Here is a 20254-nt window from a genome sequence, read left to right on the forward strand (position 1 = left end):
ATCTGGTTGCTTTTACCACAATCAGCAAATACTTCTGTTTTTAATCTAATGACATATTTAAAAACCTTTTCTTGGTTTTACCGTAATAGATGACACAATGTTCCCTCCCTACTTTTGTAATGCTCTCTTATACTGGTATTCTTAAAGTCACAATTTCCTGGTACTGTGAGAAGCCATTGCTAAAATCCTCATCATGGGATCTGAGACTTTTGATGCCTGTCAACTATCTACATGTATTGATATCCCCTAGAAAATACATGGTAGTAGCAACAGTGGATAATAGTTATTATTCTTAATCTAGGCATACAAGTTCTTTGTGGCTTTCCCAAAGACAGCCTCAAAACTTGAAACCTAGGACAAAAACATGCAACCTCTGAAATTTTTATTTTAAAAATCACTTCATGTTCAGAAATCACAGTTGTTTATTATTTAGTTTTTTTTTTCTTTTGTCAACATTTATTTTTGGTTCAGAGAGTACCTGTGCAGGTTTGTTACACAACTAGATTGCATGTTGCTGGGGTATGATGTGCAAATTATTTTGTCACCCGGGTAGTGAACACAGTATCCATAGGTAGTTTTTCAACCCTCCCCCTCCCTCTCCATCAAATAAGCTTCAGTGTCTATTGTTCCTATCTTTGTGTCTATGTGTACTTGATGTTTAGCTCCCACTTACAAGTGAAAACATGTCATATTTGGTTTTCTGTTCCTGTATTAATTTGCTTAGGGAAATGGCCTCCAGCTGCATCCATGTTACTGCAAAGGACATAATTTCATTATTTTTTATGGCTGCATAGTTTTCCAAGGTGTACACAGACCGCATTTTCTTTATGCAGTCCACCACCGACGGGCATCTAGGTTGATTCCATGTCTTTGCTATTGTGAATAGTGCTGCAATGAACATACATAGTTCATATGTCTTTTTGGTAGAACAATTTATATTCTACTAAAAAGTAGAATAGTAATAAGTATATGGTACATAGTAATAAGCTTGCTGGGTCATATAGTAGTTCTGTTTTAAGTTCTTTCTGAAATCTCCAAACTGCTTTCCACAGTGGCTAAACTAATTTACATTCCCACCAGCAGTGTATAAGCACTCCTTTTTCTCTGAAACTTTGCCAACATGTTATTTTTTTACTTTTTATAATTGCCATCTGACTGAGGTGAGATGGTACCTTGTTGTGGTTTTGATTTGCATTTCTCTAACGATTAATGATGTTGAACATTTTTCATATGCTTGTTGCCTCCATGTGTGTCATTTTAAGAAATGTCCTTTCATGCCCTTTTTCCATGTTTTAATGGGATCGTTTGTTTTTCACTTATGAAGTACTTTATAGATTCTGGCTATTAGACCTTTGTTGGATGCATAGTTCAAAAATAATTTCTCCTATTCTGTAGGTTGTCTGTTTGCTCTGTTAATAGTTCCCTTTCCCATGAAGAAGTTTTTAGTTTAGTTAGGTCCCTGTCGTCCATTTTTGTTTGTGTTATAATTGCTTTCAGGGACTTCAACATGAAATTGTTGTCAAGGCCTAGGTTCAGAATGGCATTTCCTAGGTTTTCTTCTAGGATTCTTATAGTTTGGGGTCTCACATTTAAGTCTTTAATCCATCTTGAGTTGATTTTTGTATATTGTGAGAAGAAGGGTCCAGTTTCAGTCTTCTGCATATGGCTAGCCAGTTATCCCAGCACCATTTATTGAATAAGGAGTCCTTACCCCACTGCTTGTTTTTGTCGACTTTGTCAAAGATTAGCTAGCTGTAAGTGTGTGGCTTTATTTCTGGGTTCTCTAGCCTGTTCCATTGATCTATATGTTTTTGTACCAGTACCATGTTGTTTTGGTTACTGCAGCCTTGTAGGGTAGTTTGAATCAGGGTAGTGTAATGCCTCCAGCTTTGTTCTTTTGCTTAGGCTTGCTTTGGCTATTCAGGCTCTTACTTTGGCTCCCTGTGAATTTTAGAATATTTGAATTTATTTTCCAATTATGTTAAAAGTGATATTGATAGTTTGATAGGAATAAATCTTATTTAGTTTTTACAAAAGAATGGGGAGGGTGGTAGGGAATACTACTTTGTGACCTTAGAAAACCAAGAAAGCTATGACTGCATGTACTAAGTTCCTACAACCCTCCTTCCCCAAGAAAGGTAATGAATGGAGTCAAATTACTTCTACCTGCACCCTTCTGGAACAGTTTCCCCACCCCCAGGTGATGTTTTACTATGCGCAAAATACACGGGTTCATACAGTTACCCAGTTACCAAATAAGCCATCTCACCTTAACTCTACAGAATCCCATTTTGGCAGAGGGCTGTAGCACAGATATCTGATGAAAGCACAGCACTGCATCTGATAAGGAATAAGACAGTGGTCTCTGCATTTTTTTTTTTTTTTTGGATCAAAGCATAGCCTAGCTCAGAAAATGGAACCACCCTTCATTTTGACAGATACCCACATTTGCTCCTTCTCAGTCGCTTCTTCCATTTTTTTGTCCTCTTCCTGTCCTTTAAATATTGGTGTTCTAGAGTTTCTGTGAAAGTAAGATGGCTACTTTGCTCTAATCTCTTTCCTTATAAGATTTTATGTATGCCTATGGTTTCAACCAACATTAGATGGCCCCCAAGCCATCTGTACTCCAGGCTTCTCTATTGGGCTCCAGATCTATGCCTGCTACCTAGACATCTCCACTTAAAGTCTCAAACTCAACATGTGCAAAACATAAATGTTCGTCCCCAAGCAACAGAACAAAGACAAACAAAACTTTTCCTGCTGTGTTCCATATCCCAGTGAATAGTACCACTTTTCACCCAATTCCCCAAGATGTCATTCTATACTTCTTCTTCCACCCTTATATCCAACAGATCACCAATTCTACCCCACAGAGAACTTTTAAATCTTTTCAGTGCTCTCCATCTTCAGTTCCATTGCCCTGGGCCAATCCACATTCATCTCTTGCCTGTAGTAAAACAGATTTCTAACTAGTCTTCCTTTTCCCTATCCTTTAATATAAATTATTGGACCATAGAACTCTTACCTTCCTCCACCTCTTCACCAATCTTATAATATATTTGTGCTTCCCTTAGCATAAAGTCAAATACCTTATCATGTTAAAATATAGACTTTCATGTTCTACAAATAGTAAATATGAGTCCATAGATCATAGGAAGATCCCAGGAAACAACTATTTTAAAAAATAATTCAGATGGTTACAATCCAAATATCTATAAATCACATGTTGGGGAATATTATTATAAATTCTAGGAGGGTGCTGAAAAATATTTGATGAATGAATGAATGTTCCCAGTGTCTATTTTCTAACTTTCCAAAATGTCAATAACCTTACAGCAACCAGCTTCTACATGCTGGCTTTAAAGGGAGTAAACATCATTAATTTACTTTTGATACAAAGGGTTTGCCATGTTTGTCACAGGTTTTCTTAATGAACTACATTTACAAATGGCAACTTCTGATAAAGGATAACAGATTAAGTTCAGTGTCAATTTTGACCAGATATTAAATCTCACAACTCTCTAAACTTCCTTGATATTAACTACTGAACTAATTAATATCCCAGTAGCTTCTGGAGATTCTAAAAGATAATGCACTCTATGTTTTTGCAGAGGAAGAAAAGTGTTAACTGGAGAAATCAACATAATCAAGAAACCAAGGTCATACTTACCAGACTGCCTGTTTCTTAGCCTAACGGTAAACTCTGTATCAGATATTTCAAGATTACTTCAAAGTTTTCATTGTCCAAGCTCTAACCCTAACACTGCACAATAGACAACCATTTGGGCTGAGGTTCTCAGTCTAGGTTTAGGTTAAATAATTGGTAGTTATAATACCTATACCTTAAGAGTATGCACACACAGTGAAAATGTTTACTAATATAAGAAAAGACATCCTATATAGAAACCAAGGAAAAAGGGAAAAAAACAGAAGAGTAAGTTAGAAATTGCTAAAATATACATGCCTACTACAAACTTGGTCAATTGTGAGCTACTAATACATTTCAAAAATTAATCACCTCCTTATGTTGAAATAAAATATTTTTAACTTAATTGCAGAAACTTAAAGTAGAATCTTTAATTATAATTTAGATCTACAACATTTTTGGGACAATTACACTAGTTAATGATTCCAAGATAGCAGTGTGTGTGTGTGTGTGTGTGTGTGTGTATGTGTGTGTGTGTTTGCATATTCTTTTGGTTCATAATTCTTTTTGCTATGCTGCTTTTTTTCTCTCAGGCTAATGTCATAACAAATCTACATCACTGACCTGAATAAGAGAAATTAGGAATTTAGCTTTTGCTACTGACTGTGCACACTGATTAGAAATAAAAGTGTATCAGCTAAGCTACTGAAAGTAAAACTAAATTCGTTCTTTATTTTTTTCTTATTAACAAATTGCTTCTGTAAGGTATTCATTAGATATCTCCACATCCACTTTGACTTGTAGGTAATAATATGGCTATGTTTTCCCTTCCCATCATGATAACATTCTTTTTATTTAGAGTGTCACAGCCATGTCTCATTGCTCAAGCTATTGCTCCATCCATACTAAACAAAAATTCAAACTTTGCCTCCTTACTTATCTTGATTTCCAGTAAAAATAATATCAACATGGAAATCATTCATTTTGATCATCATGAAGACCATATCCTTTCTCTCCATAAAATGTATATTTTTTTAATTGAGCACCATCTTCCCTAATAGACTTACAATGTGAGTAAATGCATGTGTTTGTATGTGTCTGTGTTACTTGTGTCTATAAGTTCTTCAACTTTAATTTTTCCTAGCTGCATCTTTCTTCTCTAGATTTGGACAAATATCAACAGTACCTGTTGAGTGATCAAACTATCTCCTGGTCCTCAGTTTACATCTTCCCTGTATTACACATTATTAGTATTTCAGCTATCTGTGTACTGCCTCTCAACTCCAAATCCACCCTTCTTTCATTTCCTTTGTGATACCTGATGGATCCTATAAATACTGCTCCTCTGCCAGCTCATACAATGTCAGGTTTTGTCAATAGAGGGTGCTGGAGGGACACTCCAATGTAGTCACAAGAGAAGGGAGCTTTTCTTTCTTGGTCTCTGTAGGTCAGCTGCATTGTCATTTTTTGGCACAGCTTCAAAGGACTGACATGTTATGAGTTTTCAGCCCATGAAGCATATTTCTGTGGACCAGCTTCAGCATATACCCTCACATGTTTCTTCACCACCAGTAGCTGCATGTTCCTGTAGCAGCAGTATCCCTCCAGTGAGGTCAGAATTCACAGGTCTTAGAGGGAAAGGGTGTTCTTTCCAGTCTTCAGTTTCTTTCTGATTTTGGAAGTGGTGACACTGCGGCCCTAGAAGTAGATATTCTATCTGCATTTCTTAATTCTCTATCGCTTGGAATCTTCTTTTATCCATGTTTTAAAAAGAATTTAGCTGTCTTTTATTAGTTAATAATTCTTTATATCAGATTTTCCCTGTGATGTCCTGTGACTGGACTGTGTTTATATAGTATGCTCCCATTTGGTAGTTTTGTGATTAACTTGACTTCCTCTAAAACAACCGTTGGCAAGCCTGACTAAATGAGGTAAATAAAGACAGAAATAGAGTAGGAAATCTGACAAGAGCAGAGCAATCTCATAGAAATTTTTTAGGCTAGATGCATTAAGGGAAATGTATTATTAGGGAAAATGTCTAGGGCCTTCAAGATTTTCAAAAACCTACTAAGATGCTGAATATGCATTTCATTTTTGAGAATATATCTATATTTGGGTGTGCATATACATACTCACTCACACACGCATGTATTCTGAAATATAAAAAGAAAACTAAAAAATCAAAGTAAGCGGTTTTTTATTTAAATGTTATCAACTGAAATTCCACTCAATGCAACCTATATTGGTAGTGTGAGTATATTTTAATGTTTTCTATAACTTGTGGTAGAATCCCCCCAAATAAGAAAGCATATCTTGAGTCTGCTAAAAAATTTTAAAGTTCTTGGGTTCAATTTACAGATAAAACACAGCTGTTTTTAGTTCAATTCAGATATAAAGTAGCTAAATGTGTTCTATTGCTAATGACTATATACCTAACATCAAGTACCAACTTTTCAAATACGTTAGCAATCCCAAAGAGTGGTCACAACAAGGAGAGGTGGAGAATTAATCTAATCTATTATCATCACTGGAAAACAAATGAATTTGTACATTTTGGCAAACAAGTATGATGTGAATTTGTGTAAAATCCCCAAATACCAAACACGTCTTGCTAGAAATAGATATGTTTGCATTTATGTATGTATATATGCATATATATATATATATATATAGAGAGAGAGAGAGAGAGAGAGATGTTTTAGGTAAAATAATTCATTTTGCAAAAATCAAAGCTAAAATTTCAATGCAGTAACTGCTGCTACTGAAATTTACAACAGGAGAAAACTACAATATTGAAAATGTACTGATATTTGGGAGTCTTATATCATTTGCCTTTCTGTTTTGGCTGATAATAAGACACAAAGTACCATATGTAAGAGTAATAATTTATATAATATGCTAATTTCTCAATGTAGTAGTTAACAAAATTCTGACTCTACTTGATTTTAGATAGAAGTTAGGTGTTTATCTGCACTGTGTCTCTAACATTTGGGAATATTTAAGACAAGCTGCACTAAGAGTATTTACTAGGACAAAATTATATCTATAGCCAAACGATAACATTTGGAATGCACACTCTTGCTAAAAAACATTGTCTCTGTCATCATTATAAGGATCTGTCCACTTAAATTGATCCATGGAAAGAGGCAGATTAATATTTCAGGTCAAAATATACAATAATACAAGGGAAAAAGAAGGGTTATGCTGAAGAATAGGATTTTTTCGTCTTGTACCAGAATTGTGGCTAAGACCCAGAGTTGAAGGAGAAAACTAAAAGCACTTAAATCTTGACATTCCTGTTTCAAATAATTTTAACGGACTGCCAACATTTAGTATCAACCACCTCCCCAGAGGTGGGGATCACCCCTCAACCACATGGGGCCTTACATTTTCAGCCACCCAGGTCAAGATAAGAAATCTCTGAGGTCAGAGGTGTGGCTCTGATGGAATAAACAGCATATTTTGTAACATAAAAGTGGAATTTAGGTTCTCTAATGGAAACGTAGGGAGCTGCTATTAAATTAGCTGATAATGTTTATGAAAGCCTATAAAAATAGAATACTTTTTGGTTTGTTTGTTTATCCAGGTAGAAAATGTCCAACCTTGTCAACTTTCCCCCTGAGTTATCAGAGAAAGGGAAGAATTTGAGGAGAAATGACATAGTGGGGAATAACTGGGCAAAAAGGGACAAGGGCTTCTCTAATTCTCGGTGCCTAGGCCATAAGGAAGATGAATTTCTAAAGAGCCATGAAGTCCTGAAGAGAAGGATGCCCGAGGGGTGAATGAGCCACAGATTTGGCAGGGAGGTAGGAGGGGAGAAGAGACATGCACATCAAGGGGATGCAAAGTGAGGCAAATGTCAGTTGACATGGTGGAATCTGACAAGTTATTAATGAACAAAAAACTATTTCATCAAAAATGTCTATTACAGAGCACTATAGTTAGCTGTAAAAGTGAAGGACTGATTATTAAATTTTTAATGCTTCATCAATAATTCATCTTTGGTGATTCCAGCCCACCAGTACCTAACACATCAAACCAATTTTCCTCACTTATCTATCTCATTTTATTTTATTTTAATTGATTGATTGATTGGAGACAGGGTCTCACTCTCATGCAGACTGGAGTGCAGTGGCAGGATCACAGCTCACTGCAACTTCAACCTCCTGGGCTCAAGTGATCCTCCCACATCAGCCTTCTGACCACAGGCATGTGCCATCACACCCTGCTAATTTTGATATTTTTGGGTAAACATGGGGTTTCACTATGTTGCTCAAGCTAATTTCAAACTCCTGGGATTAAGCAGTCCTCCCACTTCAGCCTCCCAAATTGCTGCAATTACATTTGTGAGCCACCACACCAGGCCTGTCTCATTTTAAAGAAAAAATAAATAATACCAGTTCCATAGAATCCAAGAGTACCAACATTCTAATTTTTTTAGGTTGATTTATATATACCTACTATGTGTGCATATTATATGTATTGTATGTATGTAGATAGCATAACAAGGCAATCACTTTGCTCAATACCAATCAGAGGGTTTTTTGTTGTTGTTTTTAAATGTGATACACTGACCATGACCTAATTCTGCAAGAAGTCTTTATCTGTGAAACTACATTCACTTTCCTTATGGAAGTCCACAATTCTGCCTTAATCCTCCTAGAAAATGTTTCTTCTTAATACAATTAATTTTATTTAAATAATTGTTTATTACACTGTAGTTAGGTAGACATGTTTTGAAAATGACGTAAAATACATAGGGCTAATCCAAACACTGAAGTTGGAAATGGAAACCACAGATCCAAACATCTTTAACTATCCATGTATTTGAGTAGACTAAATAGACATGAGACATATACATAATTCTATAACACTAAAAATGCTAGTTTATTTGAAATTACCCCCCACTCCCCATTATGTGAAGTAAAAATACTATTTAATGAAAAACTCACCATATCTGTATCTGAGACAGGGCCAAAACTGGTCACGTAGATGTTAGTGAAGACTTCAGTAATACTGTCTGATATGAGAAAAGAGATTGAATATAGATATTATATAATAAGAGCCACAGGAGAGAGAAGGGTTTGAGTACACGGTATGGTTTGAAAGCTGTGTCATAAATTTGAGAGTACTGGGTTTTACTTTCTTGTCAACTTTCGCAACCATAATGACTATAATGCTCAGTTATTTCATTGGTTTTCACCATCCTAACTCCAAAATGCATAGAAGTATTATGACATTCTTACTTGGAAACCATACCTGATTAGCGCATCCTCATTTATATTGCTCAAAATGAATAGTTTCTTAGGAAACATCTTAAGTGAAATAGTTTATAATAAATGTGCTACCAGTACTAAAAATAAAGCATGGTATTGTTTGATATAATCCTACATTTGATGTTTCAACTAAATATTTCAGTATCTCGTGATAGTAGAGATTCAATTTACAGATTGTAAATCAGTATATCTTCTCCATACAGCACAAAACAGCTTGGTAATTATAAATAAACATAATTCCAATTAATATAAAAAGCTCAATCATTCAGTGACATAAAAATAAAAGAAAATAACAGATTACTTTCAAACAAGCTTCTTTTTAAATGTATTGAAGAATGCCTGAAATGCTAAGACTGAACTAAATTGGATTCTAAAATTATGTAACATAATAACTGTAATACAATTAACTGGATTGCTCTATCAACCAGGTAATTTAGATCTTTTATTTTAAATAAGCCAAATAGTGATGGGGAAAAGGTCAAAGAAAGATCAAAAAACAAAAATATTTTCACTGCTCTTGTAGTAGAAAAAACACGTCATTAATGTTTATCATCATGAGCTAAATGTCTTATCCATTAGCTGTCAGATTTGTAATTCTACACAAACAATAACATGAATTGTTTTTTATATTATACTAGACATTAATTTACAACCATTAAAGAGAGTAAACTATGTCTGGGATTTTGTATCCATTAAGGCAAGAATAAAAAATAGAAAGGATATTGATAAAACACGGTAGACTTTGAATGCCTACTACATACCAGATACTCTTTAAAGCACCTGAAATATTATAATCTGCATGTCAAACCTATGTGGTAGATTCTCTGTTATCCCTATGCGTGTGTACAATGATTCAAAGAAAGGTAAGCAAACTTGCCAAAGACCCACAGCTAGTAGAGTAGATAGAACAATGATTTATAACCCAAGCAATCTAGTTTCTGAGTATTCAAACTAAATCAAAGCATTATACCATAGTCAATGATAAACTTAAAACTAACAGTAGTTTATTTCTTATTAAATGCATGTTTCTAGTCACCAGAATACTCCGTGCCAAAGGCATAGTTATAGTGCTCCAAATAAATATGTTCATTAAGCTTTGTTGTATATACTATTTTATCGCAAAAAGTGTATTTTTGAAATTATATTATAAAAGCATTAGAAAATAAATTTATAAAATTATTTCAGATGCCACCTATCCCAAAGACCTGCTCAGGAGCAGCTTTCTGTGTATACAAAGTCCCATAGGACCCTGAGTTCAGAAAAGTCCCATGCTTCATTTAATGGTCTATTTGTGCTCTCTTTAAAAATCTTAATTATTTTTTAAACAAAGGGCCCTGTATTTTCATTTTGGACTGGGCATCACAAATTATGTAGCTGATGCTGAACCTGAATTTATATATACTAGAAAGCAAGTGTGGAAATGAGACCCAACATTTTTTTCCTTTTACCCACACCAAATTAATCACACTATTACATTTATTCAATTAGTAACTGAATAAAACTTTGTTATAGCTGTTGACCTAAAATGTTCCAGAGAAGAGAAATTAAAATGTGAAGGTAGCTTTTACCCTAAGAGAAGAAAGTGAAATGATTCTCCTTAGTTTAAGTAGTAAAGTTAGAATCCAAGAAATGACAAAAAATGTGTGAATGTATTAATGCTAAGGATATGAATGACATTCCCTATATGCCAAATGGCAAGTAAAGGGTAAAGGGGTATCAGTACCTAGTGGCTATAGGGAGGTGTCAGCTAAGAACTGACATGAAAAATAAGGTTAGCCTCAAAACTCCAAGCAGTAAGAGAAACACCTAAGACTCAGAACATAGACATAAAAAGTTATTTTTAGAAAAAGAAATGGTTTCATGGATTACTGACTTCATAAACATAGCTAAATAATGTATGCATTGGGGAGATATTGTCCTGCTATGGAAGTTCCGAAAAAGGAAAATCAGCAAGCCAAACACTGACGATGAACATCCAATAGTGTCTAAGTCTTGGAAAGGTATTCTTAGCAATGAGTTTTTTGTTTTTTTTGGTCAGATTTCAATATGGATGGATGCACAGAGCTGTAAACAACCAACATGGGCTAATGAAATATTTTAGTGTAATGAATATAGATATTTGATACATCTAACACAATCTTCTAGAATTCTATGATCAAAACTCAATCTTTGGTTATATTTTGGCTTTCTATAAGACAAGGAAAGGGAAGTGAACAAAGAAAAAGGGAAAAGAAAGGAATGGAGGGGAAGGGAGGCTAGGGAGATTATATGAATGTAGGCTATTTCCAGTAGAATACAGGTTATTCTAATCTTGTGACTCTGATTCGTCAAGACATTTTATAGTATCATCTGCTCAGGTTTGTTTTCCCATGTGGATTTGGAACAAGGTGGAATTGTGCTGTTAGTGCCTGTTACAATATTCTGATCCATTGAACAGATGTATGTTACAGAGTAAACAAGTTAATTTACAGTCTGGTGGCAACCTGAGTCTCTGTGCATTTTAGGTATATGATTCACTCTTCAGTCGTGATCACTCTTTTTTTGTTGTTTTTGTTCTTTAGATGGAGTTTCGCTCTTATTGCCCAGGCTGGAGTGCAGTGGTGCAATCTCAGCTCACCGCAACCTCTGCCTCCAGGGTTCAAGTGATTCTCCTGCCTCAGCCTCCCAAGTAACTGGGACTACAGACTCACACCATGCCCAGCTAGTTTTTGTATTTTTAGTAGAGATGGGGTTTCACCATGTTGGCCAGGCTGGTCTCAAACTCCTGACGTCAGGTGATCCACCCACCTCGGCCTCCCAAAGCACTGGGATTACAGGCATGAGCCACTGTGCCTGGCCCTGATCACTCTTAGTTGACACACCAAAGTCTGTCCTGACTCAGAGCCTTCAAAATGGCCATTATCTCGCATTTTCTCTTTGGTTAACTGCTCCTTTGCATTTAAGTCTCAGTTTAAATGGTCTCTCTTCAGAGCAGGAGTTCACAATCCCCTATGTAATGTAAGCCCTCTTCTCTCATTTTTGCTCTCTGACACTTTCTTTTTATGGGACCTTTCAACTTTGCCTTTATTTTAATGCGTTAATATATTCTTCTCGCTTTTTGTCTTGTGTTTGGTCTGTCTCCCCATCCAGGATTTAAGCTCCACAAAGAAAAGGGACTGCACCATTTCTGTTCACTATTATGTCATGAGGGCTTACTACAATGTCTATCACATGTTACATGCTGTATGTTTGAACAAATTATTTCTCATTTTAATTCATGTAGAATATCGATCCTTTTCCAAAATATTTCATCAACTTTAAAAATGGTCATGCACAGCTGTTACTAGTCATGAGGAAAAGATGCCCATCATTTGTGAAGGCAGAGTCCATTTCCATCGACAAAGGCAGGTTGAGAGTCTAAGTAATAGGCTTCCAGTGAAGTAACAAAGCTGAGCAAAGGGAAAGAAGGTACTTGAAGACAGCACTGATTCACTGCAAACCAAACTGAAGTCTGAACAGTTAAGCAGCTTCTAGCAGAAATATCCACCAACTAAATAATGGTTTACCATTAGCAGAAATATCCACCAGCTAAAATATTAGCAGAAATATCCACCAGCTAAAATAATGGTTTACCAGTTAAATAGTTGACATGAGAATACCAAGAGTAATATGCAAAAGTAAGAGGATGTTCTGTATAGATTTCTCCAGAGGCAAAATACAAGGTTGATAACAGGTACTTTAGGAGAAATAAGTAATGCATGTGGCATACATAGAAGAATGTATAATTCTTAGAGCAATCATCAAATTCAGGATGGTGAAAGAGGACAGGAAATAGCCTGCAGACATGTACTGAGGAAAACATAATTTATTCCTAATATTTCATTCTTTTAAAATTAATCCTAATCAATTTTGACAAAATCTTAAGATATGATGGGGGTGGTCATTGTTAATCTTACTCTTCTGTGTACTTCTCTGATTTTTTTAACTGATTCATAGAAAAAATAAATGGCCTGAAAGGATATCCAAAATGCACGTATAAATAATTTCAAGAAGTATTTAATTAATGAAAAATTGCTTTTTTGCTGGGAAATGTAGTATAGAATAACAATAAAACTTCTTATAAAATCTTTGCAAAACTATGAAAGAACAAAATTGATGTTCAATTATGATTTCTTTTACGATTCACTTAAAATAGATGGTTGAGGATAAAAAGTGAGTAAAGCAAAACATCTGCCTGTGAAAGACCCACAACGTAATAGAAAAAAAGCATTTAAAAATTTGTAATACAAGAAATGTCTGCTGCAACCAAACCAAAAAGATAGTATCTCAATGCCCATAGAAGCATATTGGAGAAAGACATGGAGGTTTCATTCTTTTGTAATTTTCAATGGTCCTGAGCATCCTCTAATCCAACAAAGAGCAGAGTAGATATTCGAGGCAGGGAAACTCCTTTGTGCAAAAGTCAAGTCCCACAAATAATTAACTTTCACTCATAAACATGGTTAACATGTATATACAGAGGATGGAATGAGGTTGTAAAGAAAGGCAGAGTTGTATCAAAACAGACCTGACATGCCACAATAATACGAATGTTGTCTTTATATACATGGCAGCAGGAGATTCACTGAAAGACTTTGACTTGGAGAATTTTGTGGCCAGGGCTATGTAACCAGATACATTATGTTACATTTACGTAGAGGGCAAGCTGAGACAAAGTAGACTGAAGATAGCGTATTCAGTTTGGAAGATGATGCCATTGTTGAGACCAAAACAAAAAAATGAGACTGAGATTAGCAAATGGTAGAAGTCAAGGAAATAATTTGTTTGTTTTAAAGTAATATTGCAGGGATAGGCCCTTTGACTGTTAGAGGGTGTGTGGAGCCTGGAAAAGAGTAGGTTCAGTAAAACTACAAAGACATAAAACAAATGAAGAGGTTTGGAAAGTAAATGGAGGGTAAGGACATGAAGAGAGTAAGTGGAAAATATTATTTTTAAAAGCTTGTCAAAAAAGATTTTGACAAACACAATAATAGCTGAACTGTACTGGATAATATAACACACAATAGCAAGCAAGCTTTCCAAACAAAAATTTCTAACATTTGGCAACAGCAAAATCCTTCCTGTAAATGATCGATGGACATTTGATAGGTATATTCTTTGTACCAGATCCTCCTTCTCTTTCTCCTCCACCGTAGACACACACATACACACCATTTTAAAACTGATTTTCTCAAGAGAGGGGTAATATTACATGTAGAGTTGAAAAGAGAATCATAAAAATATTTCTGAAAGTTTTTGTGTGCATCATATGAAAGAAGAAGTGAACTCATATTGACCATTTATCGTCTGATCTAGGCAGTAACGATGTTATTCTAGGAATGGAAAATAACTTCTCTAGGAAAATGTTCTCCACATCAGTGATGTTGAATCCAGGAAAACTAATTATAATTTGATTCACATGCAATTGAGCCAGTAAAGTTTCTAAGTACATAATCATCTGCATATTTAGGAAAAAACTTAACCTTTTTTATCCTACTCTTACTTTTATTTTAGGTTATTGCATTAGCCAATCTTCAATAATTATTTTAAATAATAGTGAAAATAAAAATCAGGCATTCATTATTATTTTAAAAAGCTTATCTTTATAAAGTTAATAATAAATTCAGGGAATAAATTCAATATATCACTTCCCAAAGTGAGGTATCCACAATAAACGGGAAGAGAAATATCTGATTTTCTGTTGTCCATATGTGTGCCAATTACTTGACTTTTGTAGGCATTTAAGACTGAAAATCTTGGAAAGTTGCAATTTCCCATTAAAAAAGATTATTTCCTCTCTGTTCCTATCCATAGATTTTTTTTCTTGGATTAATTCTCAGGCTATTATTTTCTATGGCTAATGTCTCCTACCCATTTCTGACCTTCTAGTCTTACTATTTTCTTGGAGTTTGAGAGTATAAATAGACAGCAACTGAGAAGTAGAAAGGTTGGACCAGTTTTCTGACTTAAAGCCACTGCAGTTTCAAAATATAGCTCAGGCAGTTAAGACGAGATGAAAGATTTATTTTCACCATCTATAAGGCTAATCAGGTTTATTGTTTCCTGTTGTTCATTATGGATGGGTATATAGTTCCCAACACAATGGAATATAGCAACGAGTAAGTGAGTGAGTGAGTGAATAAAGTTGTCATTCTGTCTTAAACTACAACCACTCCAAATCTCTCCCTAGCTCTACAGGTTCATTTATTTAATATTGTTTTCTGTTTGCCATATATATCTACTCCTATGGTAGACATGAGACACATGTGGCCATTTAAATTAAATTTTAATTAAATAAAATTAAATAACATTTAAAATTTTGTTCCTTAGTACACTGGTCATATTTTATCCATATGTGGCTATGTTACTATACTGGATAGAAGAGCTGAACATTTCCATTATCACAGAAAGTTCTGTAAAATAGTGTTTGTCTATATCCTCCCAATAGAAGTTAAGTTCCATGAAGACTGGGGTTTTGTTTGCTCAGAAAGATAAAGTCATAGCACAGAATAGCCCCTGACATAGTATATGTTCTTAATAAATCCTGGTTAACTAAATAAATTCTTACTCTTAGTTCACAGTCATTTAAAGTAGACATAGCCTCTGCTATCATAATGAAGCTTATTATAGCCTAACAAAGAGAGATACTATGCAAAAAATCAAATAAATATACAATTGCAGACATGATATATGCTATCAGAGTATACAATAAAGGAAATTCTCCTGGAAACATTTTCTTCACTTCTTCTCCAGGACATCGTAATCACTTTATTTTACTCCAACCTTACTGGTTACTTCTTCCCTAAATCCTTCACTCCTAACTCCTAACCTAATAATACCGGAATGCCACAAATTTCAGTTTTTGGTGTTCTGTATTTATACTTCTTTGATGATTTATTTCATGTAGTCAAGGACTTCTAAATTTCTATTTGCAGTCTAGAACTTTCTTCCAAAATATAGACTTCTATATACAGCTGTCTACTTGGCTGTCTAGTAGAGTTTTTAAACTTATCATGTCTCAAACGAAACTAATTTTCCTCTCCAAAATCATGGCATTTACAGCCTTCCCTATTGTATTTTATTTATTCTAACTCTTAGATCACAAATATTGGTTTTATTCACAGCTTCTCCCTTTTCAACAGTAAATCTCTTCTCAAAGATAGGTACAATCCAGACTTCTCACCTCCTCTGTTGTTATGACTCTTAAAGCTACCATCATCTGTCTCTGGGAATACTGCTTGCACTCATTCACCCCTACAGTCTCTTTTTTAAAAGAAAATAACAGATTTATTCAGATATAATTTATATAATATAAAACACACCCTTCTAAAGTGTACAATTTAGTGCTTTTTGGTATCATCACAAAGTTATACCACATTACTCTCTAAACTTGAAACATTTTTATCACCACAAAGAAATCCCACATCCATTTGCAGTCTTTCCCAATTCTCCCTTCTCACAAGCTCTGGCAACTGGTAATTCAGTTTCTGTTTCTATGGATTTGCTTATTTTGAAAATTTTATTATAAATTAAATCCCTTCTATTCTATTCTATTCCAAGTTTATAAAATCTTTGTCATGAATGAGTGTTGGATTTGGTCAAATTATTGTTTTTCACCTATGCAGATGATCATGAAGCATTTGCCCTTTTTCTGTTGATATTGGATATTACAGCAATTTCTTTTCATGTGTTAAAGCAACTTTGCATTCCTGGCATAAATATAACTTGGTTTAGTGTATAATTTTTTACATGTTGCTGAATTTAATTTGCTAGTATTTTGTAGATACATCTTTCAATTTATCTTTTGATTTTGTTGAGCTTCCTGGAGGCACAGAATAATGTTTCTCACCAATTGGGGAACTTCCTAACCATTATCTCTTTAAATAATCTTTCTGTCCTTTCTTTCCTTTCCTTCTAGAAATTCTATTATGCAAATGTTGGTATGCTTTATGTGTTCTCTAGGTCTTTAAGGCTGTATTCTTTTCTTCTTTTTTTTTTCTTATGTTCCTTAGAATGAATAATCTCAATTAACCTTTTTCAGATTTATTGATTCTTCTGACTGTACCAATTTGTTACTGAATCCCTCTAGTAAAGGTTTTATTTCTGTTGGTTTTTATATCCTGGGTTTCTATGAGATCCTTTAAAAACTATATGATGTCCATCTCTTTGTCATTATTCTCTTTCGGAGAGATATTGTTTTTATACTTTCCTTTTATTATTTAGACATTGTTTCCTTTAGTTCATTGAAAAGATCATTTAAACTTGTTGACTAGTAATTCTGATATCTAAGTTTCCTAAAGGACAACTTATGTTGATTCCTGTTTTTTCTGTATATGGAACATATTTTCCTGTTTCTTTTCATGGGTCATAGTTTTTTGTTGAAAACTTAAAACTTTAAATACTATATGATAACTCTAAAGATAAAGATAAGAAATCCTTCCACTCTTCAAGGTGTGTGTGCATGTACGTGTGCATGTGCGTGTGTGTGTATGTTGCTGTTTGTTGCTGTTGCTATTTTTTGTTTAGTGACTTTATAGGACTATTTCTGTAAAGCCTGTATTCTGTCTTTTGCAGCCATTGAAGTCTCTGCTAATAATAGCAGTGATTTTCTTAAATGCTTTGAACCAATAAGTTTCCCAGCCTTTGCACAAAGTTTCTGTGGAGTGAAAGGATTAGGGGGAAGTAACGTCTTCAACACTCCAGCACAAAGTTCATAACTCTGCCTAAGCCTTCACTTCCTGCTTTTGCAAAATCTCAAGGTCATCCGATATGGAAGATTAAGGCCATTTTAAGTCATTTTCAGGCAATTCTGCAAGGCTTTCTAGATTCCCAGGAATAGGTTTGAGGTTTTAAAAGCCCCCTATTGTCATCTCAGTCCTCAGTTTTTTCTTTAGATTTTGCCCAGCTTTTTGTTAATCCCAGCGTATATCTCTGTTAAAATTACTGTGACATTAAACAATACCTGCTAACTGTTTTCATCAAATGTCCTGGAAATAGAGCTGTCCACAAGAGCAAGCTAAGTCAAGTCAAATAAAGATGAGCCCTGAGAGTGGACAGACAGGTCAAATGGTGACAGTTTGCTGGTGATGGGACTTTTGGGGAAGAGCCAACCCGATTCTGTCAAATCCAGTGGCTGCCAGACTGCCACTTTTCACAATTAACAGAGTTGCAAGACTTGATTTTTAAGTTGTGCATGGAGAATGCAGAAAAGAAGATGAAACAATGAAAGTTAAAATGACACAAAGCTCAATGCGTTTAACAAGCTTAGGACATTTTTCTTGTAAATGCTCCTCAAATTGTTGCATGGCTTTGGTTAATTTCAAGAGTACTGAGAAGGTTGATTATATAACTTCTGCCACTGCTCTTGTTGCTTTTATGCAGGAGCAGATTCTTGGAGGTCCTTACTTTTCCATTCCATAAGTATTTTTCCACAGTCTCTTAAATCAGAAATCAGATTGTGCCAATTCTCTTCACAAAACCCCAGAATGTCTCTATATCTCACTCCAAGTATTAAAAGCTGTGGCCTTATATTCATGACCCACACAACACTTCATAACCATAGCCTGTTACTTTGTTTCTTCTCTGTTATTGCCCTCACTAACTGCTGCCTCGCTGACCTCTTGACTGTTTATTAAACATGCCTGATATATCACAGACATTTACTTCTGCCTACGAGGCCCTTGTCACAGAAGCATAGCTTACTCTCTCACCTTACTGTTTTATTTTATTTTTAGAGAAAAGGTCTTACTCTGGTGCATAGGCTGGAGTGAAGTCATATGATCACAACATCATAGCTCACTGCAGTCTCCAACTCCTGGGCTCAAGTGAGCCTCCCATCTCAACCTCCTGGTTAGCTGGTACTACAGGTGCACAGCACCACACCTAGCTAATTTTTATTTATTTATTTTATTTTAGAAAAAGGGACTGGCTTTGTTGCCCAAGCTGGCCTTGAACTCCTGGCTTCAAGTAATCCTCCCACCTTGGCTTCCAAAAGTGCTGAGATTACAGGTATAAGCCACAGAGCCCTGCCTGTTTATTCATGTTTAACAAATATTTATATAGGGTTAACTACATGCCTGACACTTTCTAAGCTTTTTTAAAATAGTAACTTACTTAAGACTTTGTTGAAAGATCACTGTCTTCCGATAAGCCTGAAATGGACATTGTAATTCAAATTTCACCTTCCCTCCATCCCCGATACTTTAGATCTCCCTTACCTTGCCCTGTTTTTCCCCACTTTTTCCACAATAACATTAATTTTCAACATTCCCTATAAGTTTCTTACATATTGCATACATATTTTAAAATAAAAACTCTAAGAAAACAAAGATAGATTTTTCTACTGATATTTCCCAAGAACAAATAATTTCTGGAACGTAGTAGGCTCTGAATAAATATTTGTTGAGGGAACCAACCATTTAGCCTGACTCAATTTGGGGTAGAGGAAGGGTAGGATTCCTTAAACAAATTATATTCCAGTGATATAAAGAGGTGCATTATAAAGATCTTTTAAAAGTCTGTAAGTTTGAGTGAGACACATAAGAGAATACTAGGCCTAACCAGCATAGGGGAAACTGCAGATTCAAAGATATTGATATAAAATATAGTTGGATCTCATGAGGAAATGAAAAAAAGTACAGAAAGAGAACAGAGAGGGAGTAGAAGAATAATACAAGGTGGATCTGAAGAAACAGGCACAGCTAACATGCACGCTTTGTAATTGTGTGAACTTGAACAATGAGTTTGCTCTGTATAATATGTATAACTCAACACAGATAATAACTATACCTACCTTATGGTCTTGTTATAAAGATTAAATGAGTTACTTTATAAAAATCACTTATAGCTGACACATACAAAGTAATATAAAAGATTTTGCCATCTATGTATATCTGTATCTAATTGGGGAGTTCCAGGCTGTGAATGCATACTCCAGAGTCCATGATTCCACTGAATAACAACTGGGCAATTTAGTTAACCTCTATGCACCTAAATTTCTTTATCTCTAAAGCGAGAAAAGTAAAAGAAGCCACCTCACTGGGTTCCTGTGAGGATTAAGGCTTGACAGGAGTACAGAACAATGCCAGATAATAATGTTCCATGATGCTAGCTATTACTAGTGTTACTATTATAATTGGAGTCCAAAAAGTAGATGAATATATCTAATATTGGAATACACACCAAGAAATAAAAAAGGATGCAGTCCCAACATTTAAACAATTTATAAATGAAAGTAAGCCAGGAAATTAGGCTAGAAAATAGCATACAGAGAGATAGTGACCAAAAGTAGAGGAGAATACAGTATCTCAAAGAC

General features: G+C 34.9%; 1 protein-coding gene across 7 annotated transcripts in view; it reads right to left on the reverse strand.

Moving 5' to 3' along the window:
• The window catches only part of GABRA2 (gamma-aminobutyric acid type A receptor subunit alpha2), a 151253-nt gene that overhangs the window by 80746 nt on the left and 50253 nt on the right, over nucleotides 1-20254 (reverse strand). For 5 of the 7 annotated variants that reach the window (XM_019026034.4, XM_055384189.2, XM_004038632.5 and 2 more), the window contains exon 4: nucleotides 8599-8666. The exons of the other annotated variants lie outside the window; for them this stretch is intronic. In XM_019026034.4, the coding sequence (XP_018881579.1) occupies nucleotides 8599-8666 (68 nt within the window). The remainder of the gene's footprint in view (nucleotides 1-8598; nucleotides 8667-20254) is intronic. 7 annotated transcript variants of the gene reach the window in all.

This window comes from Gorilla gorilla, chromosome 3 (assembly GCF_029281585.2).
Source record: "Gorilla gorilla gorilla isolate KB3781 chromosome 3, NHGRI_mGorGor1-v2.1_pri, whole genome shotgun sequence".
Taxonomy (NCBI): Eukaryota; Metazoa; Chordata; class Mammalia; order Primates; family Hominidae; genus Gorilla; species Gorilla gorilla.